Here is a 21,407-nt window from a genome sequence, read left to right as displayed (position 1 = left end):
TACCTCAGAGGCTACCTAGTCTACAGATTAAAATTTCAAACTTGAGCTCAACCCCAAAGAATTCATAAATATCTACTGCCTGTGCCGGGGGAAAAATAGTTGAGTCCTTTCAAATGACAAAATTAGTAGAAAAGTATCTTTAAAAAATAATTCCAGGCCAGGTGCAGTGGCTCACACCTGCAATCCCAGCACTTTGGGAGGCTGAGGTGGGCAGATCACCTGAGGTCAGGAGTTCCAGACCCGTCTGGCCAACACAGTGAAACCCAGTCTCTACTAAAAACACAAAAATTAGCCGGGCGTGGTGGTGTGACCCTGTAATCCCAGCTACTTGGGCAGCTGAGGCAGAAGAATCGCTTGAATCCCGGAGGTGGAGGTTGCAGTGAGTCAAGATCGCGCCACTGCACTCCAGCCTGGACCAGAAGAGCGAGACTCCATCTCAAAAAAAAAAAAAAAAAAAAAAAATCCAAAGTTCTGTTTTAGAATGGTAATGACTATATTGTGTATGTCAGTGTGTTTCAATTCTGTTGGTAAAAGCCACGGGACATTACCAAGTTTTTTAAGATTTCAGATAGATATATAAATTTTACACTGAAAGACTCAAAGCACAAAGAATCCCATAAACTGTCCCTGGGACTCTGCTTTGTCTTTACAGCACTCTGGTTGGGAGAACCGTATGTGGAAAGAGCTATACAACTCCTCCTGCACTCACTCAAGTGACAGTTCTGTGGATGTTAGAATCCACTCATGCAACAAATATGTGCCAGCACTGTGCAAGCCACTATAGTGCTACCCCAAACCGACACGGCTCCTGCCCTCAAGATGCTTTAGTGGCCATTCTCTATGGGTCTGTAGGAGCTTAATAGCTTCGCTTCTGCCACTTTCACAGGCAAGATTCAGGCTGAGTTGCAGAGGTGCTCATGAGAGATAGAAAATAGGAACCAAGACTCACATACCATAGTTGCAGTAGCATGCACAATCAAAAACCTACGCCCCCATTATTAAAAGTGTTGAATTTCAGCCGGGCGTGGTGGATCATGCCTGTAATCCCAGCACTTTGGGAGGCTGAGGAGGGCGGATCACGAGGTCAGGAGGTCGAGACCATCCTGGCTAACACGGTGAAACCCCATCTCTACTAATAATACAAAAAATTAGCTGGGCGTGGTGGTGGGCTCCTGTAGTCCCAGCTACTCGGGAGGCTGAGGCAGGAGAATGGTGTGAACCCAGGAGGCGGAGCTTGCAGTGAGCCGAGATCATGCCACTGCACTCCAGCCTGGGCAATAGAGCGAGACTCCGTCTTAAAAAAATAAAAAAAAAGTTGAATTCCTTGTGATCCATGATGTTACAATAGATAGTACAGGCTAATGGGATATACTGCCACTCTTTTTCACTACTGTTTCAATTGCTTTGCCTTGCTTCGCTTCTCTTCTCCATTTTCTCCTTCTTTCTTTCCTTTTCCTTTCCCTCTCTCTCACACACTCTCTCTTTCTCCCCTCTCTTTGTCTCTGCCTCTTTTTTGAGACAGGGTTTCACTTTGTCGCCTGAACTCCTGGGCTCAAGCAATGCTCCTGCCTCAGCCTTCTAAAGTGCTGGGATTATAGGGGTGAGCCACCACGCCCAGCCTTCTTTAGAATGTACTTCTCATCTTTCTTTTGCTCTCCATGTGGGTGATACCCTCTCAAGTGTAACATCCTCTGAAATGTTCCCATAAAGACAAAAAATTCTTACCACGTACTTGTGAATTTGCTTTGAAACAATCCAGTGAGGGAACTGGGACTGTGAAGTGAGTGGGGTACAGGGCTAACCATAGACAGAAGGGGGAGGATGGGTATCTAAGGTTCATTACACTGTTCTACCTTTTACATATTTTTGATATTACCCATAATACTTAGAATAAAATAAATACATTAGAAAAAATTTTACCACATCAACATCATGCCCTGAAAATACGGTGGTTAAGCTAACGTCGGAATTAACCATGAATCTGCAAACATAACAGAAATGCATTAATTTGCATTCATGAGTCACTGTGTTTTGAAATGAGGAAGTCATGTCTTCAACTCTCCTTCATTCCTCTTTAGCCATTCCCACACTAAATCCTACTTTGGTACTTTACAAGTTGGGTATCCACTAGCTTTTAAAGAAAGAAATCAGTGATCTTACAGGTAAGACCAACTCTTTTAGCAGGCATTTTAAACTGGCACATTTTAAAACAATGTTTATGAAAAAGATATATTTAAAAGAGCACAAATTCCTGGGCTCAAGTGATCCTTAGCCTACCAGTGGTCTTTTTAGACAGCCTGATGGAGTCTCATGGCACAAGAAGATTAAAAAATATCTCTAATTTTCATAAATTTCTGCAATTCAAAAAAAGGAGCAAAAAAAAAAATTCTCCAAATATTTGTGCAATGACAGAAATGTGGTGATCCAGGTAACTTGCTTTATTTTCTAAATAGTTCATCTCACTCTCCTTTAATGATAACTAAGACCTCGTGCACTGATGCTGACCCAGGGGATTACTTATACAAAAAAAATGCATCCAGATAAAAGTCTTAGTGAAAGGAACAGAACCCAAGGCCTAGTATATTTTCAATATGACTCAAGTTTAGTATTGCAGGAATCCAAGTCAGCTCCAAAACTGTGCCCAAGGATGTTTCTGGCAGACGTGCAATCTGGATCATCCACGAAGTTATTTAAAATTACTTGAGATGTTACCACGACAGATTTTAAAGATCAAAACACAGGTGTGTATCAGTGTTGCACAATTCTGCGGTAAGGGAGAACATGAGATCATTCCACCTAGAAACAGACCCAAACACAAACATCCACCTGGAGTTCAGGTGTATGGCTGTCTGCAGGCAGATGAATTTATCTCTGGAGTTTTGTTCTGCTATAAATAAGCTCAGATAAGAAGTGGGGTTTTAATATATTAATGTTACTTTAAATTGGGTGGGTCTTTTTAGCTGACAAGCATCTTATGTACCTGTCTTTATGCTATTTTTAACCTCTTCAAAGGCTTACTTCTCAATATAAATGGGTTATAGTCAGCATAGTTTAAATAGCCTTACTTATTCTTTTCAGCTTCAATAAACTTGTAACATAAAAGTTTCAGGATAGTCAAGGCACAAATCTTTTCCATTTCATTATAAACCAAGAAAAACATTATCGAGATAAAGTTTTAAGAAAATAAGTTACTTAATTAAAGCCATCTCATGAAGTAGTATACGCACTTTATCTAATGATTCATTTAACATTAAATAGTTCCTATACATAAGGCAAAACACACTAATTGTTTCATGAGTTTTAAAACTACCTGGGGAGAGAGAGACAGAGACAGAGAGAGAGAGAGAAAGGGAGGGAGGGAGGGAGAGAGAGACACAGAGACAGAGAGAGACAGAGACAAAGACAGACATGCATCTGGAAAATTGAACAATAGGAGGCAGTCCTAGTTCTTGAAGCCACAATGGTCCTGGATCTGTAGTTAAAGTTTTCACGGTAAACCAGAGATTTATTTTATTTACAAAAGGAGGCTAACAATAGTCAAAGTGTTACTGATCCATGTGAGCAAGTGCGTACTTATCTCCTATGCCCAAATGCAAACTTTCATTGTTCAACAAACTAGGAGTTAGTTTTGTGTGAATAAGAGCATGAAGAAAAGAGTTGTGTGTGTCTCTACGAGCAAATAACAACACTCTGACTCCCTGATGCTAAGTCCACCCAAAGCAAATAAAAAACAACTATGGAAAGGAAAAGCACATACACAAACACAAACAGGACATGCATGTTGTATACCACCATTTGGCTAACAGATGTTGGCGTCTGCCCTCAGCTCTCACAAACAAATCAGTGTGTGTGTGTGTGTGTGTGTGTGTGTGTGTGTGTGATCTTCAATCCAAAAGTAACATAAAATTCTGTGTGGCTTGTTTGACAGTGTGTCTGCGAAATCTATGTAAGAATTCTAACGGAGCAAACACCTGCTGAGCCTGTTTGGATGCTGTCTGAACCAGTGATGGGGTCTATGATAAAGTGGCTGAGCTGGAGAATGTTCTTTTGTAAAGTAAGCCCAGGCACCATCATCCGTCCCACTGGGCAGCTACTGCTTGCTTACTTCAGGCCTCACTATTACATGACCTTCATTTACATTGAGGGAAGAAATATATTTTGTAAATTTTTTTTTGGAGACAGAGTCTTGTTCTATTGCCCAGGCTGGAGTGCAATGGCATGATCTCAGCTCACTGCAACCTCTGCCTCCCAGGTTCAAGCGATTCTCCTGCCTCAGCCTCCCAAGTAGCTGGGATTACAGGTACCCGCCATCATGCCCAGCTAATTTTTTTGTATTTTCAGTAGAGGTGGGGTTTCACCAAATTGGCTAGGCTGGTCTCAAACTTCTGACCTCAGGTGATCCACCCCACTCGGCCTCCCAAAGTGCTGGGATTACAGGTGTGAGCCACCAGGCCTGGCCATATTTTGTGAATTTTTCTAATTCATAGGGATGTTCTGGATTAATGGGAACCATTAATATGATATACTCAAGAAAAAAAACGAAGCACTCACTTTTGGGTCCTAAAGAATCAGGATCTGGTCCCTACTTTGTTACTGACAATGTTCCCAACCCTAAGTCAGTAAGGGAACCCCCATGGACTTTGGTCTCCTATCCCGTAAAGTAAGTGGAAGGGTTGGACTAGATGTGTGCTTCCCAATCTTTTCAAGCACGAGGGACACTTGACACATCAAAACCTCTCTCAGACTGATCAAACAACAGCAGATATACTTTAAGAATCTGTGCAGTGAGAAAATATAATGACAAAAAGATACTTTGGATGCAGTAACAGTTGAAAATAAACTTCCAATTTATTAATCACAGCAGAGTCAACATTCGCTTTTAAAGTAATGGTACACAGATGTTAGATGTTATTTATTTAGTCTACAAAAAACAGTTGGCATACATATGAATTTGCAGTCTGCAGTAACTGCATAGCAGGTCCTCTTCTCAAGGCTGGGAACCCTGAATGACATACAGACACTCTAAAGCCTTTCTAGCACTGACCTGCCATAATTGTAGTCCTACCACTGCCACTATCTAGGCCGTGTGACTCTGAACACGGGAGTATGTCTCTATTCCACAGTTTCCAACCTGTATGGGGAGTGGAGGTACCCTACTCATGTTTCATCACAGCACTGTGCAGCTATGATTCTGTGTGTGATACGTTTCAGCAGAAACAGTGAAATCCCAGGAGAGTGACTCTACCAAAATGTAACATAATCTCCCAACTCTTTTTGGTATCTTGGAAATGTTTCTATACAGACTCTGCAATATCTTCTTGCAGAAGAACTCCTGTCCCTGAGTGGGAGATCATCAGCTCTGACACATCCCTGCACACCCTCTTCCCCAAATAGAGAGATTCCTGGGGACAATCTCCTTGAGCCTGCTTAAGATACTCCAGTGAGTCTCTCAGAGTATGAGCCAATGTCCTTAGAGTGGCCCGTAAGGCCCTACATGATCAGCACTATTGCTACCTCATCTTTCTCCCTGGCTCCATGGACACCTCCCCGCTTCACTCCACTCCAGCCACACTGGGATGCTGATCCTTGATCACTCTCAGTAAGCTCCCACCCCAGGCCTTTGTGCTCACAGATTCTCTGCCCTGGAGAACTCTGCCCCCAGAAATCCTCATGGCTCACTCTGACACCTCCTTCTGCTCAAATGTCACTTTCTCAGTGAAGCTTTTCCCTTGCCATCCTTTCCAAAATAGCTACCTCATCCTGCACTCCCACCCCAACCCCTACTCCCTCTCTTCCCTGTTTTCTTTTTTCTTTTAAAAAAAATTTTTTTATTGGTGCATACAATTAGGTTGGTGCAGAAGTAATTTCAGTTTTTGCCATTGAAAGTAATGACAAAAACTGCAATTACTTTTGCACCAACCCAAATCTGTACTTTTTAAATGGGGTATATGTAATATTTTGTTACAAGCACAGAATGTGTAGTGATCAAAATCAGGGTATTTAGGGTATCTACCATCTTGAGTATTTATCATTTATATGTACTGGGACATTTTAAGTCTTTTCTTCTAGGTATTTTGAAATATACAATACATTGTTAACAAGAGTACCCTTCTCTGCTATCAAACATTAGAATTTATTCCTTCTAACTATATGTTTGTACCCATTATTCTACTCTCTACCTCCATGAGATTAACTTTTTTAGCTCCCACATATAAGTGAGAACATGTGATATTTGTCTTTCTGTGCCTAGCCTGTTTCACTTAACACAGTGACCTGCAGTTCCATGCTGCTGCATATGACAGAATTTCACTTTTTTTTATGGCCAAGTATTATTCTATTGTGTATATATACCACATGTTCTCCATCCAGTCATCCTTTGACAGACACTTAGGTTGATTCTATATCTTTGTTACTGTAAATAGTACTGCAATTGTTTTTTCTGCTGCAATAAATATGGGGGTACAAGTATCTCTTTGATATACTTATCTCCTTTCCTTTGGATAAATACCCAGTAGTAGGACTGCTGGATCATGTGGAAGTTCTGTTTCCAGTTTTGCAAGAAGCCTCCATACTGTTTTCCATAATGGCTGTACTAATTTACATTCCTACCGACAGTGCATAAGGGTTCCCTTTTCTCTGCATCTTCACCAGACATCTGTTACTTTTTGTCTTTTTAGTAATTGCCATCCTACCTGGGATAAGATGCTATCTCATTGTAGCTTCGATTTTCATTTTCCTGATGATTAGTAACATTGAGTATTTTTTGTATACCTGTTGACAATTTGTATATCTTCTTCTGAAAAATGTACATTCATGTCTTTGCCCACTTTTTAATGTGATTTTTTTTTCTTTTTGCTGTTGTTTGAGTTCCTTGTATATTTTGGATATTAGTCCTTTGTCAGAAGAATAGTTTGTAAATGTTTTCTTCCATTCAACAGATTGTCTCTTTACTCTGTTGATATGTTTCCTCTGTTGTGCAGAAGCTTATTTATTTAATATAGTCTCATTTGTCTATTTTTGTTTTTGTTGCCTGTGCTTTTGAGGTCATAGAGTTAAAATCTTTGCCTAAACCAATGCCCTGTAGTGTTTTCTCTATGTTTTCTTCTAGTAGTTTTATAGCTTCAGGTCTTTTGTTTAGTCTTCAATCCATTTTGAGTTGATTTTTGTATGTGACAAGAGATAGGGGTCTAGTTTCATTCCATGGCATATGGAGATCCAGTTTACTATGCACCATTTATTGAAGAGAATGTCCTTTCTGCAATGTATATTCTTGGTGGCTTTGTCAAAAACCAGTTGGCTGTAGATACAAGGATTTAATTCTAGGTTCTTTATATTGTTCCATTGGTCTATGTGTCTGTTTTATACCAATACCATGCTGTTTTGATTACTATAGTCTTGTAATAGATTTTGCAGTTAGGTAGTGTGATGCCTTCAGCTTTGTTCTTTTTGCTCAGGATTCCTTTGGTTATTCAGACTAGTTTTTGGTTCCACATGAATTTTAGGATAGTTTTTTCTAATTCTGTGAAAAATGACATTGGTATTTTGATACAGATTACATTGAATCTCTGGATTGCTTTGAGTAGTATAGTCATTTTAACAATATTAATTCTTCTGATTCATGAGTGTAGGCTGTTTTTCAGTTTGCTTGTATCCTCTTCAATTTCTTTCATCAATGTTTTGTAGTTTTCATTGTAGAGGTCTTTCACCTCCTTGTTTAAATTTATTCCTAGGTATATTTTTGAAGTGATTATAAATGAGACTGCCTTCTTATTCTTTTCCTCAGCTACTTCATTATTGGTGTATAGAAACACTTTATTTTGTATGTTGATTTTGCATTCTGCAATGTTACTGAATTTGTTTACCATATCTAAGATTTTTTGGTGGAGTCTTTAGATTTTTCTAGATATAAGGTCATATTATCTGCAAAGAGGGACAATTTGACATCCTCTTTTCTGAATTTTATGCCTTTATTTCTTTCTCTTGACTGACTGCTCTGGCTAGGACTTCCAGTACCATGTTGACTAGGACTGGGGAAAGTATGCATCCTTGTCTTGTTCTAGTTCTTAAAGGAAAGGCTTTCAGCTTTTCCCCATTCGGTAAGATATTAGCTATGGGTCATATATGGCCTTTATAATATTAAGATATGTTCTTGCAGTGTCTGGTTGGTTGAGATTTTTATCATCAAGGAATGTCGAGTTTTATCAAATGCTTTTTCTGCATCTATTTAGAGGATGATATGGCTATTGTCCTTCATTCTGATGATGGCTATATTGTATCTATTGATTTGTGTATGTTGAACCATCCTTGCACATCTGGGATAAATCCCACTTAATCATGGTATATTATCTTTTTTGATGTGCTGTTGGGTTTGATTTGCTAGTGTTATGTTGGTGATTTTCATGCCTGTGTTCATCATTGGCTTGCCATTTCCTTTTTTTGTTATATTCTTCTCTGGTTTTGGTATCAGGGTAATGCTGGCCTCATAGAATGAGTTAGGGGGAATTGCTTCCTCTTCAGTTTCTTGGAATAGTTTGAGAAGAAGTAATGTTATTTCTCCTTTATAAGTTTGGTAGAATTTGGCAGTAAAGCTATCCTGTCCTAAAGTTCTTTGTTGGGAGAGTTTTTATTATGAATCTTGTTGTTCATTATTCATCTGTTCAGGTTTTCTGTTTTTTCCTGATTCAGTCCTGGTAGGTATGTATGTGTCCAGGAATTTACCTGTTTCCTCTAGGTTTTCCAGTGTATTAGTGTATAGTTGCTCATAATAGAATTGATGATCTTTTGTATTTCTATGGTATCAGTTGTAATGTTCTTTTTTTTTTTTTTTTTGCTGTTGTTCATCTTTAAGAAAAAAAAAACCTTTGTTTTACTGATCCTTTGTATTTTTGTAGCCTCTTTTTTTATTTAGTTCTTTATTATCTCTTTCCTTCTACTAATTTTGGTCTGGTTTGTTCTTGCATTTCTAGTTCTTTGAGGTACATCATTAGATTGTTTATTTGAAATCTTTCTACTTTTTGATGTAAGCATTTATTGCTATACACTTTCCTCTTAGCACTGCTTTTGCTGTATCTCATAGGTTGTGGTATGCTATGTTTTGATTTTTATTTGTTTCAAGAAATTTTGTGATTTCCTTCTTAATTTCTTCCTTGACTCACTGGTTGTTCAGGAGCATGTTATTTAATTTCCATGCATTTGTACAGTTTCTTAAGTTCTTCTTGTTTTTGATTTCTAGTTTTATTCCACTATAGTCTGAGATGATACTTCGTATAATTTCAATTTTTAGAAATTTGTTGAGACTTGTTTTGTGACTTAACATATGGTCTATCCTGGAGAATGTTCCATGTGCTGATGAGAAGAATGTGTGTATTTTCTGCAGCTGTCGGGTAGAATATACCGTAGATGTCTGTTAGGTCCATTTGGTCTAAAGGGCAGTTTAAATTCAATATGTCTTTGTTAATTTCTGTCTAGATAATATGTCTAATCCTGAGAGTGGGATGTTGAAGTCTCCAACTATTACTGCATTGGAGTCTCTCTCTCCCTTTAGATCTAGTACTATTTGCTTTATAACTCTGGGTGCTCCAGTGTTGGGTGCATATATATTTAGAATTATAATATTCACTTGTGGAATTGATCCTTTTATTATTATTTAATGACCTCATTTATCTCTTCTTCCTGTTTCTCACTTAAAGTCTGTTTTATCTGATATTAAGATAAGCACTCCTGCTTGCTTGCTATTGGCTTTCATTTGTGTGGAATATCTTTTTCCATTCCTTTATTTTCAGTCTATATATGTCTTTACAGGTGAAGTGAGTTTTTTTAGGCAGCACATAATTGGGTCATTCAGCCAGTCTGTATCTTTTCAGTGGAAAATTTAATCCACTTACATTTAAGATTATTATTGATATGAGAGGACTTATTCCTGTCATTTTGTTAAATTATTTTCTGGCTGTTTTGTATATCCTTTGTTTCTTTCTCTATTATTGTTTATCATTGCAGTTTGGTGATTTTCTGTAGTGGTAACACTTGAGTCCTTTCTCTTCCTCATTTGTGTGTTTGTTTTACCAGTGAGTTTTACACTTTTGGGTGTTTTCATGATGATAGATATTGTCCTTTCACTTCCAGGTGTAGAGCCCTGGTAAGCATTTATTGTAGGGTTGGACAAATGGTGATGAATTTCCTCAGTTTCTGCTTGTCTAGGAGAGACTTTATGTCTCCTTCATTTGTGAAAGATAACTTTGCTGAGCATAGTATACTTGGCTGACAGTTTTCTTTTTTTTTCTTTTTCTTTTAGTACTTTGAATAGGCCATTTCCTTCTGGCGTGTAAAGTTTCTGCTGAGAAATCTCTTGTTAGTCTGATGGGGGTTTCCTTATATGTGACTAGACACTTTTCTCTTGCTGTTTGTAGAATTTTCTGTCTTTGACTTTTGATAGTTTGACTATAATGTGCTGTGGGGAAGAACCTTTTTGGATTTTATCTATTTGAGAATCTCTGAACTTCTTGTTATCTGAATGTCTAAATTTCTTGCTATACTTAGAAAGATTTCAGCTATTATTTCATTAAACAGGCTTTTCTATGCCTTTTGGGCTTTTCTTCACCTTCTGGAACACTCAAAATTTGAATTAGTCACTTTATGGTGTCCCATATGTCATATACACTTTGTTCATTTTTTAAAATCTCTTCTCCTTCTTCTCCTTCTCCTTCTCCTTCTCCTTCTTTTGTTCTGACTGGGTTATTTCAAAAGAGCTATCTTCAAGTTTTGAATTTTTTTCTTCTGCTTGATCTAGTCTACTGTTGAAGCTCATGAATAAATATTTTATTTCATTCATTAAATTCTTCTGTTTCAGGATTTCCATTTGGTTCTTTTTTAGGATATCTGTCTCTTTGATAAATTTCACATTCACATCCTGAATTGTTTTTCTGATTTCTTTGTATGGTTTAACTGTGTTCTCGTGTATCTCAGTGAGTTTTTTTTTTTTTTTTTTTTTTAAGAGATGAAGTTTCACTGTGTTGCCCAGGCTGGAGTGCAGTGGCGCCATCACAGCTCAATGCAACCTCGGCCTTCCGGGTTCAAGTGATTCTTAAGCCTCAGTCTCCCAAGCAGCTGGGACTACAGGTGTGCGCCACCATGCTCAGCTAATTTTTGTATTTTTAGTAGAGATAAAGTTTTCCCATGTTGGCCAGGCTGGCTTCAAACTCCTGACCTCAGGTGATCCACTCACTTCAGCCTCCCAAAGTGCTAGGATTACAGGCATGAGTCACCACACCTGGCCAGTGAGCTTCTTTAGTATCATTATTTTTAGATTTTTCTGGCATTTCATAAATTTCTTTTCCATTAATATCTGTTGCTGGAGAATTATTGTACTCCCTTAGAGGTGTCATATTTCCTTGCTTTTTCACATTTCATGTGTCTTTACGTTGATATCTGCACATTTGGTGCAAAACTCACTTCTAATTTTTTGGATTGACTTTCGTAAGGGAAGACTTTTCCCTGAAGATGTATGTATGGTGTTAGTCGGTCAGAAAACTTTAACTTCGATTCTGGGTGCATGCAGTGGTGTAGTGTCTGTATGATTTCTTCAGCCGTAAACAGTGTCAGTGGTATTTGTGATCTTCTCAGTGGCTTAGGCTGCAGTTGTTAGTAGAGGCTGTGATGAGGTTTTGTTGGGGATGGGAACACAAAATGAGCCAGTCTTCCGGCAGCAGTGGGCCAAGGGTACCTATCCTTGGGCCCGTGGGCAGTGTATGAGAGCACTGGTGTTAATGAGACCAAGTGGGCCAATTCTTGGGTTTCCAGGTGGCTTGCTCAGGTGCCAGCAGTGGCAGTGGTAGGCTGGAGTGTGGACAAAATCTCACACTCTTAGGCAGCATGCATAGCATGGATGATGGCTACAGCAGTGGTGGGACAACTCTGAGGCTCCCAAGTGGCATACATTTGTGTTAGCAGTGGCTACAACAAGCTGGGTGGTCCAACCCCAGGCCTCTAGGTAGCACATGCAGGTGGGTGCTGGCTGTGATGGTGGCAGCAAGCTGTGTGGGCCATCTTCAGGTCCCTGGCAGGGATGCACAAATGCTGTCAGTGGGGACAGGGTGGGATAATCCCTAAGACACTGGAAGGCATGCTTAGGTATTGGGAGGGTGTAGCAGTGCCAGGCTGGTTGGGCTTGTACTCAGGACCTCCTGTGGTGGGCATGGGTGCAGGCTATGGTGCGCAAGGTGGGGCGATCCTCAGGCCCCCATGTGGAGTGCTCGGGTGGTGACGGCAGTGGTGATTATAAGCAGGGAAAGCCTGTCCTCAGGGTGTGTGCAAGTGCTCTGCAGCCCTGCAGGCGGTGGACAGAGTTGCTGTCAGTAGCAGCAGGCGCAGGTAAGTAGCTCTCAGGCTCTGGGGAGCATGAGTTTCGGTTCCTAATGGTGGCAGCTGTGGCAGCAGCCGCGGCAGTAGTGGGAAAAGCCAGTCCTCAGGGCACATGCAATTGCACTACAGCTCTGCTGCTAGTTGGGATGGGGGTTGCTGTTAGTGGCAATAGCTTTAGGCAGGCAGGTTTTAGGCTCTAGGAAGCATGCATTTTGGCTTCCTTTGTCCTGAGGCAGATCTCCCTGGTACACTGCACTGCCTGTTTCCTGGGATACAGGATACTGTGTGCTGTAGCGCTGGGGCATCCACCACAGTAGCCCTCCAGGTAGATGCAGAGGGATGTCAGTGGGGCTTGAGAGATGTGGAGATGCAGGTGCTGTTAGGCCCTAGGAAAGGATGCCGTCTGGTGGTGGCTGGGCTCTCAAAATCGTACCATGCTACAGTTGCTTAGGACTCAGGGGATGCGTGTGGGACCCAGTGTGAGTTCCCTCCTTGGAGCAACTCCCTAGCATGGTCTCAAGGCAGCTCCCCATGTTAGTCTGACAGCCCCCGAGGGTCAAGAGGCTCTCCCATGGCTAGGATTGCAGGAGTCTGTGGTGGAAATGTGGACCCCAGGGGATCTCTTCCCCTTTCCCCACACTAAGGAGCCTCTCAGGGCTTCTAGCTGATCCCGGCTGTACTTCCCTCTCCTTCCTTGCCTTGGGTGTTTCCTGCCACTTTTCTGTTGAATCCCAGTGTTCTCTCTTAGATTCTCTATTCAAAGTGTGATTATCTACTTGCTATTTTGGTTCCTCTTTGTGGAGGAGGCAAGTGCCGGATGCGTCTAGTCAGCCCTCTTGAAGCCTTGCTTTATTTTTCACCATATTTCTTTCATATATATACATATATATATGTATATATGTATATATATATATTGCCCGCCTCCATAAGAATGGAATCTCCACGAGGACAGGTATTTTTGTCTGCTCTGTTCACTGCTGTATCACCTTTGTTTAATTAGTGAACGAATGGCCTTCCCAAAGGTTTAGAACACAGTCCTACAGAAAGCTACATTTATGATTTTGTTATGAAGCCTAAGAGGAAAATTAAAACTATTCAGAGAAATGTGCTTCACAGACAGATAAACTAGCTCAAATTGGCTAGAAGGTACCATTCTAGTCAAAAGCAAGGGATCTCATCCCTCAATAACTTTTTTTTTTTGGTTTTTCACCTGAATACCTGTATATATTTAGGGAATGTATGGTTAATCTTTATCTTGCCCTTCATCCTGCTAATTCTCTCAACTCTTATAAATCCTATTTCTCAATCTTGTCTTTATTTTTTGTTTCCTCATGGATTATATCCAAGGTTTGAAAACGCAAAGGTCATGTACCAACCTGTAGTATCGAATGCTTTAAGATGTCAGGACTTTTCACTGGCAATACAGAGCTGTCACTGATTTCTTGACAGTATACTATCAAACGATGAATTGATAAATCAAACAGAAAGGACAATATCATGTCAATCCAACATCTAGATCTAAGCTGAATTAAAAGTCTAAAAACAGCAAGGAAAGATCAGGGATGCTGTGGTCCCAGCATAAAGTCAGTCTGTGCACATTAAAGCCACACGCAGTGTGATCCTGAAGTCTTGCTCCCTGCTGCACTCAACGGCCTAGGAGCCAGATTACTGGCACTAAGCTGGGTCACTGCAGTTGCTTTTTAATGACTGCTAGTACACCTTCCAGTGCTCTGAACCGCAGGACATCCCATGATTCTCATTTAAATAATTCCCTCCCTTCTCTCTCCCAGTGCTGTTTGGATATGGGGGAGCTGGCAGCCTACCTGGTCCTGAGCTGAAGTCTTGTGAGGCCTAAAAACTTGGACTACATGGTAAATTGTATGTACTAAATGGGGGAAAAGGTAAATAAAATCACTTATTTATATGTGGTTAGTCAGTTTTTGCCAAAAGTGAATTAGAGTCTTATCAGAAGTAAATGCTAATCTGTAGCAGGGCAACCCCCACAAGGCTAACTCAAGGGAGGTGTTATGAAAGGAATGTTTGTGTCACCTTCAAATTCAAATGTTAAAACCCTAATCCTCAATGTGATAATATTTAGAGATGGTACCTCTGGGATGTAATTAGCATTAGATAATGTTATGAGGATAGGTCCCTGGTTCAATGAGACTAGTGTTGAAACCAGACAGTTCATAAACTTTCTCTGCCATAAGTGGACAGGGCGAGAAGGCTGCCATCTGCAAGCCAGGAAGAGAGGCTGCACCAGAAACCAACCAGGCTGGCACAGTGATTTTGGATTTCTCAGCCTCTAGAACTGTGAGAAATCCATTTCTATTGTTTAAGCCACTCAGTCTATGGCATTTTGTTATGGCAGCCTGAGCTGACTAATACACAAGGTTACAGACTTTTAAAGCTGCTTTACACTGTAAACTCCCAGAAAGCATATTTGGAATTCTCTGACACTTTGAACTTGATTTTTTTCTTCTACTCAACAAGAGGGTACAGGAACACTCGTTCATCCGCATTACACATATATGCACACCCACACCCACCCACGTGCATATACACACAGTACTCTGAGAACAGCCACACCTCGCTGAGACAAGGTTTTCTTCACAGGGAAACATAAGTTGATAGAAAGTGCAGCTCTAGGATACTTTGGGGAAAACAGACATGCCTGGGCAGAGTCCTGCAGCCCTGGACTTCCGACCCAGTCACTGTGTAGTGTGCCTCCTGTCTGAAGAAGCCACAGACACAGGACAGGAAAGTAGATACATGCAGGATGGGATGTACTAGGGCCACATGGGGTGGGTAGAGGGCCATGAAACACACATACATCTTTCTTGCTCTGTAACCCTTCAGAGGAGATCCTCCAAACGCTCCTAAGAACCTGTCTTTGTTGTTTTGATGAGAAAAATTAACACAGTGAATATGGAACAATTAAACATAGGGGGGACAAAACTATGTATATTATTGCAGATGATGTTCTTCAAAGTCCTAAATGAATGCACACATCTGATGATGCTACAGATCCAGAAAGGAATGATCAATTCTATTAAGGATAGTATGCTGGATTATACATACACACACACACACACACACACTTCAAACAAAACAAAACACAGAAGGCACAGGTAATGTTTAGCAGGGTTCCATTTCCTGAGTTCCTCTGGCTTCCATTCCCTTTCAATCACATCCCTGAACTAAACTCTGAATAGCATACAACATATTAAGAAAGTCCTTTGTTCTAAAATTATACATACAAAGAAATTGAGTAGCCATTGTTTCTAAGCTGAGGGGAAGAAAATGAAATTAATTTTAAAATCTGAAGAACAAAAGGTTTTAATCTATAAACTTCACTGACATGCCTCTTAACAATCACTAAAAATGTTCTAGGTGCTACACATACCTAGGAGAGCCAGCCCACATATGCATGACATAATTTATTAATTAATATAGAGTTGGAAGGTACTTCATGCAAGGTGTAAATGAAAATCTCAACCACGAAAGTCCAATTAAAAACAGGCATAAAGCACTAAACATGGAAAACAATCAGAACACAATGGATTTCCCTCCTTTCCCATGTCTTCAAGATAGTAAGAAAACAGGCTGCTTAAAAAATACCTTTATTGGCGGGGCGCGGTGGCTCAAGCCTGTAATCCCAGCACTTTGGGAGGCCAAGACGGGCGGATTACGAGGTCAGGAGATCAAGACCATCCTGGCTAACACGGTGAAACCCCATCTCTACTAAAAAAAATACAAAAAACTATCCGGGCGAGGTGGCGGGCGCCTGTAGTCCCAGCTACTCGGGGGGCTGAGGCAGGAGAATGGCGTAAACCCGGGAGGCGGAGCTTGCAGTGAGCTGAGATCTGGCCACTGCACTCCAGCCTGCGCGACAGAGCCAGACTCCGTCTCAAAAAAAAAAAAAAAAAAGCCTTTATTATGGGAAGATCTACTAGATAGGAAAGTAAGAAAGGACAGCACCTCCCCTCCACTGCCTAGCCAGAAGGCACCATTCAGGGACTGATCCTCTCTCCATAGCAACCTTGTAAATGCACACAATGGTTGATCACCTCCAGTAGTGGGTCACTAACCATTCCTGAAGGTAGATCATTCCAAAACAAAAAACATATGGGAAGTGCTTTGAAAGCTATCAAGTATTATCGGGATGTGAGAATCCCATCATCATCTTTCATCATTTGACAGACGCAACTGTTAGAACAGTAGTCCTCAATGTATGTACAAAGATATTTATCATTAGTTGTAGTAAGACAGAAAGTAAACTCATAGGTTCATCAGTAAGGATGATTAAACAACTGTTATAATGAACTAGTGAATCCATATGCATTGATATGGTACAATCTCCAAGATACATATATATATATATTTTAAAAGGCAGACTGCAACATAGTATGTACAGCATGCTACCATCCACATGACAGAAAGGATATGTTCACATACCTTTGTATATTCATGGAAGGACATGCATACATAACTGACTGCCTCTGGGAAGGGGAGCTGGAAGACAAGGGGACTGGAATTGGAGGAAATATACTCTGAATCATATATCCTTTTATACCATGCTCTTTACTTAAACATATTTTTTAAAAATCTGTAGTCCTTTTATCCTATTTGATTTTTCTCTACTTTAAAAAATGTTATAAGATGTAAGGGAGAAATGAATTTCTTGCAAAGTTAAATTCTTTTCCACTCTAGCTTCTACTCATGAATCTTTGTTTAATCTCTTAGAATGACAAAATACAAAATAATAACAACAAAAAGCCCTCTAATCTCCCTCTACAGCTATTCCTTTTATATGATTCTCTTATAGTTCATAAACATCTAAAAATAACTTCTTAAAAATGTGATACTATCAATCAAACATAAAGATATGGAGCATAGCTTTTAGCTATTTTAGGAGGAAATATTTCTTACATTTAATTGTTCTTTATTTTCAGTATTAATAGCTAAATTAATTACTTTAATGGCAATTGGTAGATGAAGTTAATATTCCTAGCTTTTTATATACACTAATTGTGATACTTTGACTCAGAGTAAGTCTAAATATTGGCTCTATTTTTTAAAGCATTTAAATGACATTTTTCTAAATAGAAATTAGTAGACATTCATTACAGAAAACTTGAAAAATAGAGAAAGCAAAGAGAAAAATTAAAACAATACATAATCATACCACTCCAGAGAAAACCACTATTAATTTTGCTATACAGATTTCCTTTTTAATTTCCAGCACATGCATGTATATATTATTTATATAATCAGAATCAAGCTGTACATATTGTTTTTAAAGTCTGTTTTAATAAATTATCACCCTCACTTATCTTTTGTTTTATAAAGTTTGTGATTAAGATTATAAAACACATTATTTTAAAAATTTCAAATTTTAATTTTAGTTTTTTCTTTTAATCTGACACGTTAACTGAAACAAAAAAATTAAAAATTTATTGTCCAAAATTCACGAACTGAAATAAATCTTAAAGAAATTTAAATAAACTTTCAAATAAATGTTTTTTGAAAGTTTAAAGCATTTATATTTCTGAAGTGATTAAAGCTTAAAACTGTACTGGGACTTCTGGAATGCCCTGTATTATAAATATGATCCCAGGCTATGGTTTTTGTTTTGTTTTGTTTTTTTCCAGTGACTAACAGGATTCTGTTATGCTGCTATACTGTAATATACTTATCTAATCCCTTATTACTGACCTTTTTTTTTTTTTTTTTTTGAGACAGAGTCTTGCTTTGTCACCCAAGCTGGAGTACATTGGTCACCCAAGCTGGAGTATATTGGTATGATCACAGCTCACAGCAGACTTGACCTCTTGGACTCAAGTGATCCTCCCACCTCAGCCTCCCAGGGACTACAGGCACACCCCACTATGCCTAGCTATTGTTTTTGTTTGTTTTAGTACAGATAAGCCTTGTTATGTTGCCCAGGCTGGTCTCAACTCCTGGGCTCAAGTGATCCTCCCACCTCAGCTGCCCAAAGTACTAGGATTACAGGTGTGAGCCACCCCCCCCCCCCGCCCCCCGGCCTGGATATTTATATTGCCTCTTTTAAGAGGTCACAAAGAACATAAAAATAGGGGAATAAATGCTTGTCAGGTAAAAACACTCCACTCAGATTAGAACTACAATAATATACTGAAATCCTAGAGCAACAGGGATGTAAGTATTAAAGGTTTTTAACACATATTGTTAAATTATCTTCCAGAATGGCTAAACATTGCCACCAATATTGGCACTACTTAGAGTAAAACAAAAATGTCTTTAAAAATAAAAGTGATTGTTTTCCTCTTAACCAAAGACATTTACAATAATTAAAGTAGTACATTTCAGGCTTACTATGTTACCACAGCTTGAAATAAATCTCCATGGTGTGGTTCAGAAGAGCTCTTTTACAAACTGACCCACAATCCTTACTGGAGTTTGAAGGAGATAAAGTTTTAAATAAGCCCATAATAGAATACAGTTAACCAAGTCTTTAACACGAGTAGTGGGATCAGACGTATTGGAGCTAAGCTAAGTCTTCCCTCAGCTTGCTCAGAAGCTGCTCACAGGAGAAGAGGGCACAGGTGGCCAATGAGGGAATAAGTAGCAGGACTCAGCCCTTACCTACAGTGTTGCTATCTTTCTGGAAGTTGGGTTGAATTAATTAATTGGGGAGCAGGGGTGAGACTAACTATCTGCACCTTGGGGAAGTTACTGGATCTGTGCCTAGATGGAACATGAAGGGAAAAAAACTGTGAAAACACTAATTAATCTTCCTGATGTTTTCAAGTCTGACTTGAAATCTTTCAACTTTTAGGCAGGGCCTTCAAATCCATTTAAAATAGACGTTTCAGCGATTAGCAACCTGATCAGAATGAAGCTTTTGGCCCTCTAAGAATGATAAGCAAACTGCTGTCAACAACGCATTGGACAAAAAAGGTAATAAAGGACCTTGGGCCATAACCACTTCCTTTTTATATGCCCCTCGCCTTTCAAACCTCAAAAGGGAGGAGAATTTAGCATAAATGAAAGGAAAAAATTCATAGCCACTAGGAGTGATCACAGCCCATACAAAGCAGACCGGGCAAGCTCCTATGATGTCACACCATGCCACACACAGACCTCCAGAAGAAGTAGGCTACGGCTTTCGAAAGTGCCAAATGTTCTCTGATTACAGTACGTGAGCCTATGAGAGACAGCCTTCCAAGAAAATCAGATCCTGGCTGAATTATTCAGTTTGGACAACGGATATAACTTTTATACTAGCCAAAGAATAAAAAGAATATATTTTATGCATTCGACACAGGCAATTCTGGCCCTTTATAATAAAATGGTTCCACTGTGTGCTGGTGGACCCTTGTTAAAGGCAGCTTCTAAGTCTAGACCATGGGAACACCTTTTAGTTGGAAGTGCTTTCCACTGGGCTCCTTCAGTTCCTCTGTAACAAAAAAGCCCTTGGGTGAGATCCAAGAAAGTCTTTTCAGGTATTAGCAAAAACTCTCTTATTCAGATAAATAGAACTTGGCTCTGACATTTACTAGCTGTGTGGTCTTGAGAAAATTATTAACTTCTCTAAGCCTCTGTTCCTTCATCAGTAATGAGGAAGATATTAATGGTATTCACCTTATAGGAGTAGAAATACAGATTAAATGAGACAGTGCAGGAAAAACACTTAGCATCTGAACATCATGATTCTCTCAATTTTATAGGTAATATAGGTTAACTATTTTAGAATATATAGAGTAACCAAATCTTAGCCATCAAAGTGTTGCCTATCAAACAGACTTAGCAAACCGCGTTATTTATTTATTTTTATTTTTTATTGAGACGGAGTCTCGCTCTGTCGCCCAGGCTGGAGTGCAGTGGCATGATCTCGACTCACTGCAACTTGGGTTCTGGGTTCAAGCGATTTTCCTGCCTCAGACTCCCTAGTAGCTGGAATTACAGGCACCCGCCACAACGCCTGGCTAATTTTTGTAATTTTAGTAGAGACGGGGTTTCACCATGTTGGCCAGGCTGGTCTGGAACTCCTGACCTCAGGTGATCCTCCTGCCTTGGCCTCCCAAAGTGCTGGGATTACAGGCGTGAGCCACTGCTCCCAGTGTAAACTGCATTATTTAAAAATAACCTGTTATTAAATACAGATTCAGAAATAAATACATTTATGAAATCCTTACGGATGCTTAAAAATGTTTTCCTTGATTATGCTACTTACAAATTTTCTCTGAAATTGCTTCACTACTCATTGGTTACCAAGTCCCTTCTTGAAGACAAAGGCAAACTTCAGTACCTATCTATATAACTAGTGACAGTGCAATCATTCAGTCCAAATGATTCGTATGGAATCAGTCACACAATCAGAATGAAGAACACGTGCATAAGTAAGATTCTATTAGCTGCAGAAAACTGTCAATTCCTGAAAAGTTTATCTTCTCCAGCATTCCAACCAAGAACCTCTTTTCACACTATAGTATCGGCAACTCATGGTTTCCACACCCACCAACATGTTAATACTAAAGCTATATCCAGTCTCAACCTCTTTCCAAGCCCCTAATCCTAAATTTCTAACTGTTTCTTGGATATCTCCCCCTGGATGTCCAGTAGGCATTTAAAACTCATCAGGGTCCTGGCAAGAAACAGATGGCACACTGAAAAGGGAGATAGAAGCAAGTCTGATGAAGGCATTCGTTATGAGGTTGTAAACAGGGTTTAGGGAAATCAAAAAGACATAGAGAAGCACCCTAGGGCCGGCAACAAAGGAAAGGCGTTCCTTATCACTGGGACCAAACCAAAGATAACTGTAGTGTCAGGAGCGGGGCTCCCAATGGAGTTGTGGCCATAGGTAGAAGACTGCAAACACAGCCACACCAGTGCAAAGAAGGGAAGAAGCCAGGGATAGGAGAAATATCCCTCCTCACTCTCCTTCCACTCTCCAATCTCTAGCTGCTGAACCCAATCAAAGGCCAGAAGGTAAGAAAATTCATTTTGATGCAGCCATCTAGGGCACATACCAAAGTGAAGCGGTCCAAATCCAGATTTACTAGTTT

At 39.8% G+C, this 21,407-nt stretch overlaps 1 protein-coding gene across 12 annotated transcripts in view; it reads right to left on the bottom strand.

Annotated features, from left to right (window-relative positions):
* BABAM2 (BRISC and BRCA1 A complex member 2) overlaps positions 1-21,407 on the bottom strand; it is a 493,307-nt gene that overhangs the window by 149,720 nt on the left and 322,180 nt on the right. For 6 of the 12 annotated variants that reach the window (XM_071076430.1, XM_071076429.1, XM_071076433.1 and 3 more), the window contains one exon: positions 16,816-16,872. The exons of the other annotated variants lie outside the window; for them this stretch is intronic. In XM_071076430.1, coding sequence (XP_070932531.1) covers positions 16,816-16,872 — 57 coding nt within the window. The remainder of the gene's footprint in view (positions 1-16,815; positions 16,873-21,407) is intronic. 12 annotated transcript variants of the gene reach the window in all.

This window comes from Macaca nemestrina, chromosome 13 (genome assembly GCF_043159975.1).
Source record: "Macaca nemestrina isolate mMacNem1 chromosome 13, mMacNem.hap1, whole genome shotgun sequence".
Lineage (NCBI taxonomy): Eukaryota > Metazoa > Chordata > Mammalia > Primates > Cercopithecidae > Macaca > Macaca nemestrina.
This window is presented reverse-complemented; position numbering and strand designations above follow the sequence as displayed.